Source organism: Sebastes umbrosus, chromosome 15 (assembly GCF_015220745.1).
Source record: "Sebastes umbrosus isolate fSebUmb1 chromosome 15, fSebUmb1.pri, whole genome shotgun sequence".
Taxonomy (NCBI): Eukaryota; Metazoa; Chordata; class Actinopteri; order Perciformes; family Sebastidae; genus Sebastes; species Sebastes umbrosus.
In genome coordinates, this window is record NC_051283.1 from 31,586,963 (window position 1) to 31,607,703 (window position 20,741).

General features: G+C 44.8%; 3 protein-coding genes across 4 annotated transcripts in view; 2 read left to right on the plus strand and 1 right to left on the minus strand.

Moving 5' to 3' along the window:
- si:ch211-152p11.4 (regulator of G-protein signaling 8) overlaps window positions 1-602 on the minus strand; it is a 9,065-nt gene extending 8,463 nt beyond the window's left edge. For both annotated transcript variants that reach the window (XM_037794699.1, XM_037794698.1), the window contains exon 1: window positions 149-602. The gene's annotated coding sequence lies outside the window, so the exon portion shown is untranslated. The remainder of the gene's footprint in view (window positions 1-148) is intronic.
- Window positions 473-2,665, plus strand: LOC119503570 (sodium/potassium/calcium exchanger 1-like). Its single transcript, XM_037795412.1, has 3 exons — window positions 473-602; window positions 1,496-2,089; window positions 2,450-2,665. Exons 1-3 carry the CDS (start codon window positions 473-475, stop codon window positions 2,536-2,538), a joined length of 813 nt encoding a protein of 270 aa, XP_037651340.1. The 3' UTR covers window positions 2,539-2,665.
- Window positions 2,666-3,039: 374 nt separating this feature from the next.
- On the plus strand, window positions 3,040-19,185 carry LOC119503075 (large proline-rich protein BAG6-like). The gene is given in 25 exon segments (XM_037794591.1): window positions 3,040-3,644; window positions 3,796-3,913; window positions 4,047-4,128; window positions 4,130-4,277; window positions 4,388-4,510; window positions 6,676-6,869; window positions 7,025-7,154; window positions 8,001-8,204; window positions 8,704-8,932; window positions 9,263-9,325; window positions 9,420-9,708; window positions 10,917-10,996; window positions 11,983-12,071; window positions 12,073-12,264; window positions 12,799-13,084; window positions 13,194-13,363; window positions 14,241-14,294; window positions 14,401-14,503; window positions 14,945-15,069; window positions 15,164-15,298; window positions 15,555-15,617; window positions 16,044-16,247; window positions 17,235-17,342; window positions 17,601-17,747; window positions 18,438-19,185. Coding segments are annotated over 25 exon segments (3,516 nt in total). The 5' UTR covers window positions 3,040-3,563; the 3' UTR covers window positions 18,537-19,185.
- Window positions 19,186-20,741: the final 1,556 nt, after the last annotated feature.

Below are 20,741 nucleotides of genomic sequence, written 5' to 3' on the forward strand. Positions count from 1 at the left end.
TAAACAGAGACTAATAAACTCGGCTGCTTGAAAGAGCTGGTCGGTCAGCAGCAGTCAGGAAGTGCTGCTGAGTGCTGCTGTGGGAGAACCAGCAGTTGTCTGATATTTACTCTCATTAGTTATATAAACCCTCCCAGTGTGTATTTACCTCTTCGTCCAGCAGTGTTTCTAAGCTTTCTCCTCCATGGCAGGTAGTTAGATTCCTCCAGATCTCATTACAGCAACATATGCACGACCAGAAGCTTCAGGATATCCAACAATACCGAGTTAATGTCTCCAGAAAGAAGCGAGAATCCAACCTGCTCCTCCTCCTCCTCCTGCTGCTGCTCCTGCTGCTCCTCCTGCTGCTGCTGCTCAGTAAACAGTCAACCTTCTCTCCTCCTACAGAGCTCTCTTATGGTCGCAGACTGAAGACAGACTTCAGGAAAAGTTCCATAAAGTTTCCACCCGAGACAACCTGAACCTCCTCCTCATGACCTCATCACTGCTGCTGCACCGCCACTCCTTCAATCACTCCTTCTTTACCTTCTTTACCTTCTTTACCTTCTTTACCTGTGTGTCTGAACTTGCCCGTCAGGACGAGACTCCTTCAGGAGAGCCTGGTAAACACACACCCACAAACACACGCACGCACGCACATATATAAACACACAGGCACGCGCACACACATGCACACAGACGCACGCACTCACACACACACACACACACACACACACACACACACACACACACACACACACACACACGTTCTGGAAAACACGCAACAATGCACTGATACAGGCTTTATTAAGAGTGCTCAGTGTGTGTGCGTGTGTGTTTGAACAGAAAGAGCTGAAGAATAGAATAAATAAATAGAATCCATCCCACCTCCAGTAACCTGTTATAATAACAACCAATACCTAATACTACTACCAGTAATAATAATAATAATAATAATAATAATAATAATAATAATAATAATAATAATAATAATAATAGTAATAATAATAATAATAATAATAATAAATCACTTTGTTTGTTTACTTAATCACACATTGAGGTGAAAGTAGAAATAATTGGCACGTTCCAACAGTTTTAAATAAACTAAATAATGTTCACCAAAGTGACATAAAGACGCTCAGGCATGAAACAGACGCCTCTCGCTACGTCACTGCTACGTCACTGCGGGGTCCTTCTGACGTTGCGTTCAGGGTCGTGTTTAGTTGGGAGGAAATAATGAAGCTAGTGAGCTAACAGCTGATCACCTGAAGACCAGCTGCTCAACCGGATGTTACCTCTAAACCACATCCTCCAGGCTGTTACAGAGTTTAACAGACAGCAAACCTTCACCTGAACCTGGACGACTACCCTGGGACGCACTACCCTCCTCCCCGGGAGGAGAGATTACCCAGTTTCTCATCCTAACTGGGATTAGCTAGCTGGCTAACAAGCTAACAACAACAAGAAGAAGAAGCTGTAGGTGCTGAAGAAGCTGAAGGTGCTGTAGGTGCTGTAGGTGCTGAAGAAGCTGAAGGTGCTGAAGGTGCTGAAGAAGCTGAAGGTGCTGAAGAAGCTGAAGAAGCTGAAGGTGCTGAAGGTGCTGAAGAAGCTGAAGAAGCTGTAGGTGCTGAAGAAGCTGAAGAAGCTGTAGGTGCTGAAGAAGCTGAAGGTGCTGAAGAAGCTGAAGAAGCTGTAGGTGCTGAAGAAGCTGAAGGTGCTGAAGAAGCTGAAGAAGCTGTAGGTGCTGAAGAAGCTGAAGAAGCTGTAGGTGCTGAAGAAGCTGAAGGTGCTGAAGAAGCTGAAGGTGCTGAAGGTGCTGAAGAAGCTGAAGGTGCTGAAGAAGCTGAAGGTGCTGAAGAAGCTGAAGGTGCTGAAGGTGCTGAAGAAGCTGAAGGTGCTGAAGAAGCTGAAGAAGCTGAAGGTGCTGAAGGTGCTGAAGAAGCTGTAGGTGCTGAAGAAGCTGTAGGTGCTGAAGAAGCTGAAGAAGCTGTAGGTGCTGAAGAAGCTGAAGAAGCTGTAGGTGCTGAAGAAGCTGAAGGTGCTGAAGAAGCTGAAGAAGCTGAAGGTGCTGAAGGTGCTGAAGAAGCTGAAGGTGCTGAAGAAGCTGAAGGTGCTGAAGGTGCTGTAGGTGCTGAAGGTGCTGAAGAAGCTGAAGGTGCTGAAGAAGCTGAAGGTGCTGTAGGTGCTGAAGGTGCTGAAGGTGCTGTAGGTGCTGAAGGTGCTGAAGAAGCTGTAGGTGCTGAAGAAGCTGAAGGTGCTGAAGGTGCTGTAGGTGCTGAAGGTGCTGAAGGTGCTGTAGGTGCTGAAGGTGCTGTAGGTGCTGAAGGTGCTGAAGAAGCTGAAGGTGCTGAAGGTGCTGTAGGTGCTGAAGAAGCTGAAGGTGCTGAAGAAGCTGAAGAAGCTGAAGGTGCTGTAGGTGCTGAAGAAGCTGAAGGTGCTGAAGAAGCTGAAGGTGCTGTAGGTGCTGAAGAAGCTGAAGAAGCTGAAGGTGCTGAAGAAGCTGAAGGTGCTGTAGGTGCTGAAGAAGCTGAAGAAGCTGAAGGTGCTGCATCTCTCTGAGTATTAACCTCATGATTAGTTCAGCTTGGTTCCTCTTTACCATCTAACACATTACACATTAAACATTAGGAAACATTATTGAACATTAGTGAACATTAGGAAACATTAGGAAATATTAGTGAACATTAGAACATTAGTGAACATTATTAAACATTAGTGAACATTATTAAACATTAGTGAACATTAGTGAACATCAGTGAATATTAGTGAACATTAGGAAACATTGAACATTAGTAAACATTATTGAACATTAGTAAACATTATTGAACATTAGTGAACATTAGTAAACATTAGGAAACATTATTGAACATTAGTAAATATTAGTGAACATTAGGAAACATCAGTGAACATTAGTGAACATCAGTGAATATTAGTGAACATCAGTGAATATTAGTGAACATTAGTGAGCATCAGTGAACATTAGTGAACATTAGTGAACAGTAAAACATTAGTAAACATTAGTGAACATTAGTGAACATTAGAATATTAGTGAACATTAGGAAACATTAGTGAACATTAGTAAATATTAGTGAACATTAGAACATTAGTGAACATTAGGAAACATCAGTGAACATTAGTGAAAATTAGGAAACATTAGTGAACATCAGTGAATATTAGTGAACATTAGTAAACATTAGAACATTAGTAAATATTAGTGAACATTAGTAAATATTAGAATATTAGTAAACATTAGTGAACATTAGGAAACATTAGTGAACATCAGTGAACATTAGGAAACATTAGTGAACATTAGTGAACATCAGTGAACATTCGGAAACATTAGTGAACATCAGTGAATATTAGTGAACATCAGTGAACATTAGGAAACATTAGTGAACATCAGTGAACATTCGGAAACATTAGTGAACATTAGTGAACATCAGTGAACATTAGGAAACATTAGTGAACATCAGTGAATATTAGTGAACATTAGGAAACATTAGTGAATATTAGTGAACATCAGTGAACATTAGTGAACATCAGCTACGTGTTTTACGGTTCTAACTGTATTTCAGACCTTGAGGATGTCTGAGTCCAGCAGCCTGACTGACGTCACCGTGAAGACTCTGGACTCTCAGAGCAGAAGATACACAGTCAGAGGAGAGGTGAGGCTTTAATTCATCATTACAATCAGTCAGTGCTTTACTTCCACTCATCTGCCCCCCCCCCTGTTTCAATGACAGCCTGTGTGTTGTGTGTGCGTGTGTTGTGTGTGGTGTGTGTTGTGTGTTGTGTGTTGTGTGTTTGTGCCACCAGCTGACAGTGAAGCAGTTTAAGGAACACATCGCAGCCTCGGTGGAGATCCCGGTGGACAAGCAGAGGCTCATCTACCAGGGCAGAGTGCTGCAGGATGACAGGACGCTGAATGAATACAGTGAGTACATGAAACCTGTGGGTTTTGTCTCTCTTGATGTGCATCGTCTCACTAAATAGAAAAAAAACAAAAACATATCATGCTTCTCAGTGTGATCGGGGAATATTCATCCATCCCTTTGTTTCTCCATCAGATGTAGATGGAAAGGTGATCCACCTGGTGGAGCGTGCCCCGCCTCAGGCCACCATGCCTGGATGTGGGGGTGCGGGTGTTTCCAGCGGGGGGGGCAGAGGGCGGAGGCAGCAGCAGCAGTCACGCCTCCACCTCCTCCCAGGGTGCACCGCATGACCGCAACAGCAACAGCTACGTGATGCTGGGGACCTTCAACCTGCCCGTCAACATCATGAACCCTCAGCAGATGCAGGTGGGATGAGTCTGCTGCATGCAAACCAAAGCTTCACTGTACTGTTCTGAAGGTGAACAATGACATCATGCTTCATGACTGCTAGAGCTGACTGATGTTTGTGTGTGCAGAGCAACGGCTCGGTGGATGTGCAGATCAACTTGGACCAGTCAGTGCAGAGTGAGCCCAGGATGAGGCTGCAGCTGGCCGAGAACCTGCTAAGAGACGCTCGCTTCCTCATCCACAGGCTGGAGGTACGTTGTTCTTTACAGCCTGATAGCACGGTCACTACATAGCTTAGCTTAGCTGAGCAAGTAATACTGCATTTTCACAATTATTAAGTTATGTATGTGTTTTTAGTTTTGGCACTATAATTCCCACCATGCTTTGGGTCAGGGGTCAGGGGTCAGCAACCTTTACTATCAAAAGAGACATTTTAGGCACAAAATAAATAAATCTGTCTGGAGCCGCAAAACATGTGATCATTGTGATGAAGGTAACACAGTTTATAGTCTAAGTATATAGTATATCAGTCTAATGCAGTGAGGGCCAAAGAGACAATGTACTACGGAGTATTAGGACCACATTGAGGGAAAACACATCTGAGATTTACACAATAAAGTCAGAATATTACGAGAATAGTCATAACTTTACGAGAAAAAAATAAATTACTACATTATAATATTATGACTTTATTCTCTAAATCTCAGATTTATTTTTTTTCCTCAATGTGGCCCTAATACTCCGTCGTACCATAGACCTACAACAATGATACATAAACACAATAAAGACAGAATATTACAAAATAAAGTCAGAACTTTACGAGAAAAAAAAGTCGTAATATTACGAAAATAAAGTCATAACTTTACGAGAAAAAAAAGTCGTAATATTACGAAAATGAAGTCGGAACTTTACGAGAAAAAAAAGTCGTAATATTACGAAAATAAAGTCATAACTTTACGAGAAAAAAAAGTCATAATATTACGAAAATGAAGTCAGAACTTTACGAGAAAAAAAAGTCGTAATATTACGAAAATGAAGTCATAACTTTACGAGAAAAAAAAGTCGTAATATTACGAAAATGAAGTCATAACTTTACGAGAAAAAAAAGTCGTAATATTACGAAAATGAAGTCGGAACTTTACGAGAAAAAAAAGTCGTAATATTACGAAAATAAAGTCATAACTTTACGAGAAAAAAGTCATAATATTACGAAAATGAAGTCAGAACTTTACGAGAAAAAAAAGTCGTAATATTACGAAAATGAAGTCATAACTTTACGAGAAAAAAGTCGTAATATTACGAAAATTGAGTCATAACTTTACGAGAAAAAAAAGTCGTAATATTACGAAAATAAAGTCATAACTTTACGAGAAAAAAAAGTCGTAATATTACGAAAATGAAGTCAGAACTTTACGAGAAAAAAAAGTCGTAATATTACAAAAATTAAGTCAGAACTTTACGAGAAAAAAAAGTAGAATATTACGAGAATAAAGTCATAACTTTACAAGAAAAAAGTCGTAATATAAACGAGAATAAAGTCATAACTTTACGGGAAAAAAAAGTCGTAATATTACGAAAATGAAGTCAGAACTTTACGAGAAAAAAAAGTCGTAATATTACGAAAATGAAGTCAGAACTTTACGAGAAAAAAAAGTCGTAATATTACGAAAATGAAGTCAGAACTTTACGAGAAAAAAAAGTCGTAATATTACGAAAATGAAGTCAGAACTTTACGAGAAAAAAAAGTCGTAATATTACGAAAATGAAGTCAGAACTTTACGAGAAAAAAAGTCGTAATATTACGAAAATTAAGTCAGAACTTTACGAGAAAAAAAAGTAGAATATTACGAGAATAAAGTCATAACTTTACGAGAAAAAAAAGTCGTAATATTACGAAAATGAAGTCCGAACTTTACGAGAAAAAAAGTCGTAATATTACGAGAATGAAGTCATAACTTTACGAGAAAAAAGTCGTAATATTACGAAAATGAAGTTAGAACTTTACGAGCGGACGCAAAATTGTAACTTCGCCATGCAGCGTTAGGATTACTATGAGAGGAAAACATCTTGAGGAAAAAAGTTGGAATTTTACAAGAAAAAGACGTCATATTTTTAGAATAAAGTCGTACTGTTAAAAAGACGTTTACTTTAATAATGTGTCGTAGTAAACAGCTGAGTGCAGTCTGTCTGTTATGTGTCAGATGAGGAAGGTGGAGGACATTACTGTGGCTCAGAGGACAGAGCGGGTCGCCCTCCAGTTGGAAGGGTGGAGGTTGGACACATGTCGAAGTGTCCCTGAGCAGGATGCTGGCCTTTCAGATGGATATACAGCTTTCATGTCATATCTGAGCCAACAGGACAGACCTCAGTACTCAGTATGTGTTTGTGTGTCTTGTGATGTGTTCATGTGTTGTAGGGAGTGTCCGGTGACAGCAGCTCCCATTCACAGCCAGAGGTACTTCAGTCCTCTTCCTCCCAACCGCCGCCGCCGTCTTCCTCCTCTGTCAGAGCGGCAGCAGCATCACAACTCATGGACACCAGCTCTCCTCCTGCTGCTCCGTCATCCTCCACCTCCACCCAGACGGAGGGACCAGCCAACACCGGGCCCAAGTGAGTCAGAGTCGTGGACCGCATGGCTCCAATAATACCAGATATTAACATGTGATCCGTACACGGATACGTCCTCTGGATAACGGCGTCCCATCTGTGGGTCTCTGCAGGACCTTTTGTAGTGCTGACTCCTCCTGTCCTCTGTTTGTCCTCAGTCACCCGAGTCCAGCGGAGTTCGTGGAGGTTCTCTCTGAGGTCAGGAGGGTGGAGGAGAGCTTACGTCCCTTCATAGAGAGGACCCACTCCATTCTTGTAGCGGCCACTTCAGCAGACTACAACAACAACGTAAGGAGGGAGAAACGACCTCTCACACATATCACACATACGTATATATCTTGTTTACTGATGCTCCGTGTCCCGCGCGTCACGTTACCATCAGCTGTTGGTTCGTGTCCCGTTTTCACAACGTTCAGTTTCATTTTCACTTTACCAATGGTTGAAGTTTTAAGCCCAATCTTTTCACATAACACCGCTTTGTTGTGCCCTTGGTGTCACATCCCTTGGTGTCACATCCCTTGTTGTCGTGCCCCTTGTTGTCACATCCCTTGTTGTCGCGCCCCTTGGTGTAACATCCCTTGGGTGTCACATCCCTTGGTGTCGCGCCCCTTGGTGTCACATCCCTTGTTGTCACATCCCTTGGTGTCACATCCCTTGTTGTCACATCCCTTGTTGTCACATCCCTTGTTGTCACATCCCTTGGTGTCACATCCCTTGTTGTCACATCCCTTGGTGTCACATCCCTTGTTGTCACATCCTTGGTGTCGCACCCCTTGGTGTCACTTTTTCTTGACAACAAAACCACTATTGTCAGGTGTAGGAAAGAACTACATGGTTGGGCACTGAACGTTGTGAACGCGGTACACAAACAGACAGCTGATTGTAACGTGAAATTGAACTCACGGGACACGAACAGCGGTCTCCTCGATGAAAGCCTCGGGTTTCCTCTCTCCTCGTTCCTTCAGTGGGAGGGACTATTTATGTAATATCTACCTACGGTGTGATGGTCAGTGCAGATAAGCACTATATTATCAAATCAAAGTTAATATTGAACACATCTTTATCATTCTCTTTACTACTAGAACTTGTACGACTTATTAAACTGTGTTAATAACAGTCCGTCTGCTTCCACAGACCCAGGAGAGGGAGGAGGATCAGCGCATTCTCAACCTGGTCGGAGATGCTCTGCGTCTCCTCGGCAACAGCTTAGTCGTCCTCGGTGACCTACGCTGTAACCTGGCGACCTCTCCTCCACGTCACCTGTACATGGTCCGTCCGATGGCCCACTACAGCCACCCGGTCCTGCTCCAGGCCGGTCTGCCACACATGTCCCTCCCAGTAGGTTCACACAACACCTCTGATCTTCAGTGTGGAGTCACTTCTGTCAGCTGTGGAGAGATACTGTAGTATTATAATATAACACAATCATTCTGCTAGATCAGAAACACAGATGGATGTTAAACTGTTGCTCCGAACTGTGAACATCTATTAGAATGTGTAGAAAAGCTTTATTTTACAGAGCTGTAATTTCCTAATTCTCACTGGGGGTACGGTGATGTACATCCCTTGATCAAGTCCACTCACCCGTCTCTTGAGCATATAGAGTATTTGCATGTCAATGTGCTTCTCTGATCCTCAGAGCAACTTACCCCGAGGTAAAAGGATTAGTGTGGTGGCTGTTAACTGAAATATCAACATTCATTTGACAAGTGGAGGAATTGTATCAGAATCCTTTAGACATCTTTGACAGTTATCTGTTCAAACTTCACATCACCACGTCTGTTATTTACTGTTAGTTTGTACTGGACCGTGTGGTAAATATGTCTTTCTCCTCCAGATCAACTTGGGGACGACGGTGACCATGACGTCTGGTGGGAGACAGGCGGCTGAAGGACAACGACAGCCCTCTCACGGCGCCGGCCAATCGGATCAGCAGGCTGCAGGCCAGACTCTGCCTCTCCCGTCCAACGGGACCAGTCATCAACAGGGACAGGGAGGGCCCCGAGTGATCCGGATCACCCACCAGACCATGGAGCCGGTAGTCATGATGCAGATGAACATTGATGGTACGTGTGCTGACGGTATGGTGTCACTACTGGTGAAGCTTGTGACCTGTGATCCGGCTGTCAGACCGGGCAGCACTGGTCAAATATGAATCACCATTCTGTTGCCGTAGTGCCTTCCTCACCTCGGACACATGATTTCACAAGCTAAAGACTTGATCTGAACCCTCCGAGGGAAAGTAAGTCATCACATTCACTGAAGAAGCAGATGTGTGAACTTACAGTCATAATAATATAAACATGTATATCATATCTCTTGTTCTGTCTCACCACCGTCCCTCCTGGACTCTCACTGTGAACATGATGGGTTTCTGCTCTTGTTGTGTTGAACAGGCGAGTCCGCCGCCGGCTCTCAGGTTCCAGGACAGCCGAATACTGCCGGCACCGGTCAGCCTGGTGAGTGCTGCTCTGTGACTGGGTAGTTTGATGCCGTAGTAAAAGCGACTCGGAGAAACTTGAAGTGGACATTGAAACCTCTCTGTGTACTCAGGACTGCCCCCCCGAGTTCATGCAGGCCATCGTCCACCAGATCTCCCACCAAAGCCGCCGCCATGGCCACGGCAGCCTCGGCCGGGCCACCCGGCACAGATGGTGTCTGTCCCTGGCTCAACAGCCGGCACGGTAGGGAACCGCTTCTCCACAGCCCCCCCACGCTGCTCAGGGACGGGTTGTCATCACCAGACCGTCCTTCTCCCCCCGCATCCCTCAGCCTGTGGGAACAAGAGGAACCACCATCAACCTGAGGGCCAGTGTACCCACAGCTGGTCAGCAGCAGGCCCGTAACACCGACACAGAGTGGATTAACTACGTCTAACTAGAGCTGCAACTAAAGATTTACATTATTGATTAAGCCAGTCATTGTTGTTTTGATAGAACATCAGAAAACATTTATATAATACCGTCAAAATGTCCTCGAGCCCAAGTTAAAGGAGCTCTATGTGAGAATCATAAATGTGTTGTTAACAGCTTCACCTGTGGTCGTTAAGTCAACTAAAGTCAGCGTCCTGTTGCTGGCGCTTGTGCTCGCTCTACATAGACATGAAGGAGCATCGCTCAACACAGTGAGGAGACACACGTCAGCTAAAAGCACAATGTCACTCTATATTTCAGCTGCTTGGCAGTAATGTTAGCTGACCAGACCAAGGTCTCTCCATGAATCAATGCTGATCCTAGTGTTGGCTTTTCCGCCTCAGCCTCCCGACCGCGGCCGGAAGAAAACGGGGAGACACCGGAGTTTTGGTGGGAGACGATAACGTTTCTCTCTGCGGAGCCCCGTCACTTCACAAGACACGGGAAACCTCTGTTGGTCTGGAGGAGCTGCAGCAGTTATTTCTGCACAAACGTCCACTGAACATTCACTAAGATATTCTCAGAGCTAAACTAACTCTTCTGCAGTGTGGAGTGAGCAGCATGCACGTGAGAGGTGGAGAGAGAGAGAGAAGGAGCGTGGTGTGTGAGTGAAGGCAGCAGAGGAGCAGAGACTCCGGTCCTGGAGGACCAAAGCTACGGTCTCCCCCGCGTCCTCCGACCGCGGCCAACACTGTTTCACTAGATACAACCAAGAGGTTTTGGTGCTTCACTGTAGTTATACGTGTAAGAAGTTACAAACAGTCCCTTTAAAGTCATCAAATGTCAGACAGTCCAAAATACAGAAATATTAAATTCAATATCACGTTAAGATGTTTAGTGAAATCTGAGAGCCGAGTGCACCGCAGCACGGAGCCCGTTATCATCTCCACAAAGTATAAATGAGACCGAGTTCTGTTGGTTTATACAGTACGTGTGAGCAGAACCCGGTGATAGCAGTCAAAACAAGACGAGGACAAGCAGCACATTTCACATTTGAACAACTTGAAGAAGATTATCATTATTTTTTTACTTAATCAACTACCTGTTGCAGCTCTAGCTCCGTCAGTATAGGATATTGAAGTATATAATATGTATATTGAATGATAGGGAGTAATAACGTGTTCCTCCTCTGTGAGCAGGGCTCCTCTCTGGCTCCCTCGTCCCTCAGCCAGATGATCAGCGGTCTGGTCGGACAGCTGCTGATGCCGGGGCAGTCGGGTCAGTGACAACTCTTTCTATACATGTCTTTTATGAAGTGCATTAGGAGCTTGATATGCCACCGCTACTATTTATCTGTATGAGAGGTGTGCATGTGTATGTTTTACAGTCAGAGTAGCTATCAACATGACAGCCTGCAGAGAACGGAAACTTGCTGGAGTTCAGTATAATCCATCCCAGCGACAGTGAGTCTTTAGAGTTGTCTGTGGCTCAGCGGGTAGAACGGGTCGTCACAACAACGTTGGCGGTTTGATCCCCGGCTCCTACTGTCTGCACGTCCGAGTGTCTTTGAGCGAGACACTGAACCCCCGAGTTGCTCCTAAATGCTCAGGATGGGTTGAATGCAGAGGTCACATTTAATGAATGCACCTGAACGTTTATGAAGAATCTTATAAAGTTGAGTTGTTGTCATGTTGCTGTACGTTGTACTGGAGTTATGTGGAAATGCAGAAGATAAGTGCAGGTTGATTTTGTAATGTCTGTTCTGCATAATCACAAAATAATAACCTAACTTTGACAGCAGCGCTGAAATCAGGTGTCAAACTACTTATTTTAGAGCGATGGAGAGCGATCGATATTAGCTTATTGCAGGTAATTCTGTATTGTGTATATGTCAGCCAATAAGTTACAAGAAATTGCACTACAGATATGTCATACCAGGTTTGAGGTCATTTAGAAACAGCCTCTGCATCTCATGGTTTGTCCACCAGGAGGCAGTGACACTCGGCATATATATATATATATATATATATATATATATATATATATATATATATATATATATATACTGTATCTTGGTCATAAAGAAAAAACGAATCTAAGGGATCCGTGTCAGAATAGGTTTACTGTCAGCTATACGACTATATTGTTATACAAGTTTTTAAACTCTCACCGTCAATATCAGCATGGTCTCAATAATCCAGTATGGCTATACTTATATTAATAATAATAATAACAATAATAATAATAATGTCCTGTTTCTGTAGCTCCTCTAGGTGATCCCATGTCCTCGTCCTCTTGGACCAGCTCTCAGTCCTCCTCCACGTCTCCTCCTCCTCCCTCTGCCAACACCTCCCGGACAGACGTCCACCCACACCACCAACACGGCCTCCGTAGGCCAGCCGGCAGACGGCGGTCCGGAGGCCAATCTGGACCAGCTGCTGGGCTCTCTGCTGGGAGGAGCAGCCGGGTCTGGACCGGCTCCCTCCATCACCGTGACGCTGCCGGGGGTGCCCGGCTTCTTCCAGGGCGTGTCAGACTTCTTCCAGGTGAGTTCAGGGCGAGCTACAGGAAACCAGAATAGGGTGGCGTGCTTGTCTTGTGAAGAGTCAATGATTGGTGTTAGTTTAAGTATTATTTTTTCCTTTTAAGACTGTCGCGGGGTTTTACTTCAAACCTCCGTACAACATGAAAACACTGTCGTAGTAGAATAAACGTTATAATAGTCTCTTTTATTGTGCCGGCCTCCCAAAGTGCAAGCAGTGCCAATATTTACAAAATGTGAAAAAAATAGAAAATAAGCAATAATGTACAAAAACATCAAATAGCACTGAAATATAGTTCCTCAATAACTTCATACTTTTCTGTCAGAAACCGGCAAAAAAAATAATCCAAAATGCAATCTGTGAGTTCACTGAGTGTTACCTTCTCTGTAACCACCGTCAGTGACGGAGCTACTCCGTCACAAAGAGGTTTAGCCCTTTAGTGACTCAGTGTATCTGTAGATGCAGAAAACCTCTGGATGTTTACTGGTTTTGTTTGCAGCTCAACAGAACCATGAACATGTTGTTCTTTCTGCCCAGCCACCTGCCGCTGGCCCCGGTGGCCCCGGTGGCCCCGGTGCCCCGACCCCCCCTCAGTCCACTGGCTCTGCCCCGCCTCCTCCTCCTCCTCCTCCAGCCGGCGGCGGCGGCGCGGGCGGAGACTCCCTGAGCCCGGAGCTGTTCACCGGCATCGTGCAGGGAGTTCTGTCCACCATGATGAGCTCTCTGGGGGCGCAGCAGGGCAGCGGAGAGAGCATCGCCCAGTTCATCCAGAGACTGTCCCAGACCAGCAACCTGTTCACCCCCGGCTCTGGAGACGCTGTTGGTGAGTCACAGCGTCTGTTATAAGAATCACCTGCTCGTAGTGATCACTTTGACCCGGACAGACAGACGTGGTCACCGCCGTACCGATAACGTGTCTTTCATCCCGGCAGGGTTCTTCGGTGACCTGCTGTCCCTGGTGTGTCAGAGCTTCTCCATGGTGGACATGGTGCTGCTGCTTCACGGTAACGCCCAGCCTCTGAGCCGCATCCAGCCACAACTCACTGACTTCTTCTCTGAACACTACCTCCAGGGCCGAGAGCCCACCGACGCCAACATCGCTGTAAGTACTGACACGTGATGACGTCACTTCATCGATGGTTCATGATACTAGATGATGTTGGCTGGGTCACCAGAAAGCAGACACATCTGATTAACAAGCAGTTTTAGTCTTTGTCAGGTTTTATGTCCAGTATTCATCACGTGTCACGGCGCCACGATGTGACGCCTGCTGTTAACCGATGTCCCGATCAGATCCTTCGTTTTACGTCAGCAGTCATACGGGTATTTTGAATCGCCATGCTTTCCCGTACAGCAACGCAACAAGTGCATCCGCCATCAACTCTCCAACGCCGTCTCTCCTCCACTCCGCTGAGCCCTACCTCCCCGCGACCAAACACCACCAACCATAAACGCACTACGAGACTCTTTATGGATGTTCTTTTACCTGATTTATTCATGTCAGCTCAGTGTGAGAGTCTCTTGTGTTTTGCTGTCATCTGTGTTGCACCGTGTTTCACCGCAGACAGACGGGCGGCGGTGGAGCGCCAACGACAACCACATTCACCACGCCGCTGCAAGAGCAACAAACAAAAGCACCTCTAGCAAAAAGCCAATCATTTATTATTGTAACGTACCGACGACCAAAATAACACTCAAGTCAATCAAGCCAGATCAGTTTTATTTGTACAGCCTCAGAGGATACGCCTCCCTCTGTGGTTTACAGGACATCCCTCCATCATCAGATGAATACAGTTCACTCAGCTGACTCTGCAGGACACTTTAATGAGAGAGAGATATTCCCTGGAGACGATGACGAGGCCAAAAAGATCAGAGAAAGATAACAGTTTGTTATTTTATACTTTGTGGACAGTGTTGTGAACTTGTGTACTTGTACTTGATCTTTCCCAGTAAAGACTCACACATTGTCCTCTCTGCAGACAGCAGCCGAGGACCTCATCAACGGACTGGAGGAGTACATCGCCGAGAGCTTCGTAAGGATACAAACCTCATGCAGACACTACGGTCCATTGAATGTGCTTTGCTGTGTGTTAGGTGTGTAGTGATGGACATAAGTGTGTGTTTGTGTGTTGTGTCTAGGCCACAGTGACGGCGCGAGAGGGAGTGGACATTGTTCAGACCAACCTGTCCTTCCTCAGACAGCAGTTCACACAGATGGCCTCACACATCCTGCACCCCAACGGTAAGACGAGTCACCGTTACCTAGGATACAGCCTGAAGACACAGAGCCCTGAAGGTGATGATAACGTGTTAAAGAACACCTTCCGTCAGTGATGGGTTGTCATGGTAACACCCTTTCAAAGCTCTAAGGACCATATTTATCAAGAACCTCAGAGTAGGACATCAGCCCTCACTGAGAGAACCTTTCATCACCTTCATCACCTTCATCACCTTCCTCTACTCGTATCTGGGCTGATATCTAGGAGAGGAATCCTACACTGTCGGGAGCTGCAGGATCCTCCGTTGGAGGAGATGTTCATGGTTGACTATGAGCTTATAAGGAATGACTGCTCCGTATCATCTCTCGTCCTCTAAATGCGTCTCCTGCAGCTCCTCACATGTCGGTGTAGCTCTGATGTGTAAACGACGAGGTGTGAGTGTTTCTTTCTGTCTCTTCATGCAGATCATGCGTTCGGCCCCCGCCTGCTGCTGCTGTGCACTCGGGGCCTGTTCGAGTGTCTGGCTCTGAACCTGCACTGCCTCGGAGGAGAACAGAGATCGCTGACTGCAGTCATCAACCACCGCATTGTTAGTCCTCATCATCATTTAGAAGCGTAGCATTATGTGTGATAACAACAAAGTCAGCAGCTGGATGTTACTGCATGTTTCTGGTTTTGTGTAGAGGAGGATGTCTGCAGAAGTCAATCCCAGTCTGGTCAACTGGCTGACCAGTATGATGTCCATGAGGCTGCACGTCATTCTGGAGCACAACCCGATTACCGAGGACCAAATCCAGCACTACATCATCTACACACAGGTAATAGATGAGTCATTAGTGCTGCTGTCGCTGGACACACTGCACACATAATGAAATATCTCCAGCTGCCTCTAGACTCACACGTGGCTCAGATGGATCAAGTTATGATCAAAGTGAATATGCACCTGACTAAATACTGTATTATACCCTATAACAAAGCCCTGCTCTAACAATGCTGTGTTTAAAACCAGTATTTAGAATATTTTGGGCCCAGCTTCAGTGAAGAGTTCAAATGAACACTATGGTGTCGTTTCAGGGCCGGTGGAACCAGAGGAGGACCGAGGCCGAGGAACCGGCTTCAGAGAGTCCCGGCGTCAACGTGAGTCTTTATTAAAGAGAAGAAATGATTTCAGCCACTCAGTGAGATCACTCTGCTGTTATTCTATATTCCTGGTTATCAGCAACAAATCCAAATCCATGACTTCCCTCATGGAAACTTCTATTTAATCAATACATGATTCAAGCAGATCTTTTAAACTTTAGTGTAATTGACTAATTGTTTGCTAAATGTTTTCAAGTGCAGAGTGAGAAAGGGTTAATAATTATGAACACACACACACAACTATTTGGATTATCACCTCGTTGAGACCGTGCAGCCCGACAACGTACCCTTTAGAGGTGTTTGTCTCTGTTAGATTCACCGGCTCCGACCACACGGAGTCCAGTGTGAGTCGATGTGTTCTGTATCTGCTACAGGAATGAATGCTTCATGTGATCGACCCCCCCCCCCCTCTCTGTCTGTCAGATGGACGAGAGTTTGTCTCCGGCTCCGGCCACCACAGCAGAGGAGGCCATGGCTTCGTCGGGTGACGGTGGAGAGAGGGGAGCGTCTCCTGGAGGAAACGCCTCCTTATCGGGGGACGCTCGGCCTCGGCGTCCCGCCGGGGCCCCGCCAGGACGGGAGGGGGCGTTCCCTGAGGTGGAGCCGTGGGCGGCGTCCGTTCCACCTGTAAGGATGAGGTTTTCTCACGATTATGTGGGAATGAAGCGCTGATTGCTATCAGGACGTCTCTCTTTCGGCACAGGTCTAGGTTTAGTATTCACAAAGTTCACAACTAGAACTGACCTGACCTTTGACCCCGACCTCCTGCTGCCACAGGCAGATTAGATCAGTGCTGAAGGTGGCAGGTACTGTAGAGGATACAAATACATGAAAAACAACACAATGACAGATTGAGATTAACGCTGGTCAAATTTCAGTCAGTCTTATTGGATCTCAGTGATGCATTCAACAGTCAATCACAACATCTTACTAGACCAGAGGTCAGAGGTCAGCAACCTGCATCTCTTCAGCTCCTCTCCAGAGGCTCCCTGGGGAGTTTAAATATGCAAATGAATAACTGTTTTTTGTTTACACTTTCATTTTTATGTATCATTGTTGTAGGTCTATGGTACGACGGTACTACGGAGTATTAGGGCCACATTGAGGAAAAAAATACATCTGAGATTTAGAGAATAAAGTCATAATATTATAAAGTAGTAATTTTACGTGTTGTTTTCTTTTTTTCTCGTAAAGTTATGACATTATTCTCGTAATATTCTGACTTTATTGTGTAAATCTCAGATGTGTTTTCCCTCAATGTGGCCCTAATACTCCGTAGTACATTGTCTCTTTGGCCCTCACTGCATTAGACTGATATACTATATACTTAGACTATAAACTGAGTTACCTTCATCACAATGATCACATGATTTACAGCTCCAGACAGATGTTTAAAGGTCGCTGACCCCTGGTCTAGACAGACTGGAAACCTGATTTCATGACACTCCCTCCAGCTTGAAGTCTATTTTTCCATAGAGCACTTTGAATTGCTTTGATGTTGAAGAGTGCTTTAGAGATATCCGTGCTTTGCCGTGCCTTCATTGTAAATCCGTACATGAGCAAAGCGATCATCAGTCCATTGGATTGTGACTGTATAATAATGTCTTGGTCTAGGAATGGGTTCCCATCATCAGACATGACATGCTGTCTCAGAGGAAGATCAAAGCCCAGCCGCCGCTGTCCGACGCCTACCTGCACGGTATGCCCGCCAAGAGGAGGAAGGTGAGTCATGCGCTTTAGTCTCACTTTAACAGAAGACACTGAGAAGGCCTGTCCTCGTCTTGAGCTCTGCTCAGACTGCAGGAATAAGGTGACTTGTTGAGCTTGCTGCAGTAGAACAGAGATGTTGGAAGACGGAGTGCGGCTCACCATTTCCCCCTGCGTCCAGTCTGTTCCAACCACGGTGAAATACATCCTGAAGATGTGTTTGTCATCATGTTCTTGTTCTCAGGAGAGTAACGGTAGTGTTTCCATCCTCAGACGAGCCAGTGTGAAGGACCACACCTGTCCCTGTCGGACGCAGTGAGTGGAGCTGCTCGTGCTGCGGGAGCGCTGCCCGTCAGCGGCCCGGACAGCCTGCAGGGGGAGCTGGAGAGGCCCGAGCTGCAGGAGGCCTACACCAGACAGGTAAATGCTCTGTTAAACTAAACTAATCCAGGATCGACTGATGGTCGTGGATGAAGTAATGATAAAAACGTGGAGTGATGTCCAGGCTAACCCTAACCCCAAATCCTAACCCCCTTGGAACTGCTATTGAAAACTTCCTATACCAGAGGTCAGCAACCTGCATCTCTTCAGCTCCTCTCCAGAGGCTCCCTGTGGAGTTTAAACATGCAAATGAATAACTGATCTTTGTTTACATTTTCATTTTTATGTATCATAGTTGTAGGTCTATGGTACGACGGTACGACGGAGGATTAGGGCCACACTGAGGGAAACAATACATCTGAGATTTAGAGAATGAAGTCAGAATATTATAAAGTAGTAATTTGACGTGTTATTTTCTTTTATTCTCGTAAAGTTATGACTTTATTGTGTAAATCTCAGATGTGTTTTCCCTCAATGAGGCCCTAATACTCCATAGTACATTGTCTCTTTGGCCCTCACTGCATCAGACTGATATACTATATACTCAGACTATAAACTGAGTTACCTTCATCACAATGATCACATGATTTGCGGCTCCAGACAGATTTATTTTTTTTTGCCTAAAATGTCTCTTTTTATGGGAAACGACTTAACTCTAATACTTTAATATAGAGGTCATTCTTTGTCTGTCTCTCTGTCTGTCTGTCTGTCTGTCTGTCCTCCTGCCAGGTAAAGAGTGACATCAAAGAGCGAGTGAGAGACGATCCGGACTACAACGCCCAGCGATTCCCCGACACACAGCAAGCGTTCTCTATAGAAGACTCCTAATCATCCACAGCTCAGCGCCGCAGAGAGAGGAGCGGGACCAGGACCAGGACCAGGACCAGGACAGGATCCGGACACTCTAGACGAGCGGTAACATCCCATCGTAAAGGACGACAGCTACTACTGACTCCAGTGAATCATTCCTCCTCTCCTGCTTCAGAGTGTGACGTCGCCGGCTGTAGTCGGTGCACGTTGTGAGAAACTGTGAGTCACCTCATGCTAAAGCATCCCCCCCCCCCCTTTTGCTCTGGGAGACCTCTGAGAAACTAATGATGGAAGCAGTTAGTGAACACTGAATAACAAGAGCACATCTGGCAACATCTGGTCAGTGTAGAAGAGGACTGGAACGTCTGACTGGATTCATCTCAGAGCTGATCCTGTCCTGTAGGTCTGCAGCAGTCTGAGCATCATAGCATGACGTACCACCAGAGCATTAAGGAAAATACTAAATAATGCTGCAAAGACAAAACTCTGAATATAATGGGAATGAAATAATAATGTTACAAAGAAAAAAAAAGGTTAATATTATCAAAATAAAGTTGTTAAATGTGTGAAGAAAGAATTAGGAAATGAGCTTTCAATTTTACTAGGAAAAAGTCACAATGTATAGTACAATAAAAGATTAAAAAAAAATAATAATAATAAAAATAAATAAAAATTATTAAACTACACAAAATAAGCAGATTGTATTAAAATGATACAAATTTAATAAAATAAAAGATAATAATTCAGTAATTAAATAAAATAGAGTAAAATAAACACTATAATGATGATACGTGCTCTATATGGCCTGTCAGAAAAGGAGAAAACCAACGTAATCATATGAAATTTGATGTTCTTTGCAACTTTTTTTTTTTAATATTATGACTATTGTCATGTGACTTTTTCCTCATAAAAGTAGTATGGCTTTATTCTCATTTCAAGATTACTTTTTTCTCCAGATATTATGACTTCATCCTCAAAATCTCAGATTTTTGTTTCCCAACAGTGGTCCCTGATACTGTTCTGTCCTTTGCATTATATATATACACTCACCGGCCACTTTATTAGGTACACCTTGCTAGTACGGGTGGTCTTCATCTGCTTCAAGGTTGGACGTGTTGTGCGTTCAGAGATGGTGTTCTGCATACCTTGGTTGTAACGAGTGGTTATTTGAGTTACTGTTGCCTTTCTATCATCTCCAACCACTCTGCCCATTCTCCTCTGACCTCTGACATCAACAAGGCATTTCCGTCCACACAACCCCCGCTCACTGGATTTGTTCTCTTGTTGGGACCATTCTCTGTAAACCCTAGAGATGGTTGTGCGTGAAAATCCCAGTACATCAGCAGTTTAATACTCAGACAGCCCGTCTGGCACCAACAACCATGCCACCTTCAAAGTCACTTAAATCCCCTTTCTTCCCCATTCTGATGCTCGGTTTGAACTTCAGCAAGTCGTCTTCACCACGTCTAGATGACGTAATGCATTGAGTTGCTGCCATGTGATTGGCTGATTAGCTATTTGTGTTAACAAGCAATTGAACAGGTGTGCTTAATAAAGTGGCCGGATATATATATATATATATCCGTACGAGGCAAAACTGTAAATGAGTGCAGATTGTACATAGTAAATGGGAAGTGATGTCATAGAACTCTGTCCGTGTCTATCAGGTAAGTAGCACGCTGTTGCACGCTGTGACATCCGATGTTTGTTTTTTTAGCTTCTCATGACTTTAGAGATCACGATGAAACGCAGGTGATTAGTTCATGTTTGTATTTTAGGGCTGTATGATTATCAACTGGTGTCGACCGTGTGTCACACAATCCGATCAGGTGTTTGTTTGTCTGAAGCCCAGCTGAGGTCAGTAGAGGTTTGTCAAACTGTCAGTGAAATAAATCACATACATGTTTCTGAATCGTTTATTTACATTTAGGATTCTCAGGTTTACAGTCACACTGAAGACGGAGGTTTCCAATACGGGGTCCTTTATGGGGCTGAACGGTGAAGGAGTGACTCTGAGCACTGACTCTCTCAACCAGCTGTTATCACAACACAAAGAATCACAAACCACTGCTCTCTGGCTGTACAATGAAGTTTATTTCACTTTAGCAATCTCAATCAATAATCAATAATAGGGGGTTCCATCCCCACCCTCACATCGATGCCCGGTGCCCGACAGTAGAGAGAGACCAATGTCTCCTCCCAGGGTTTACCAGAGCACTGGGG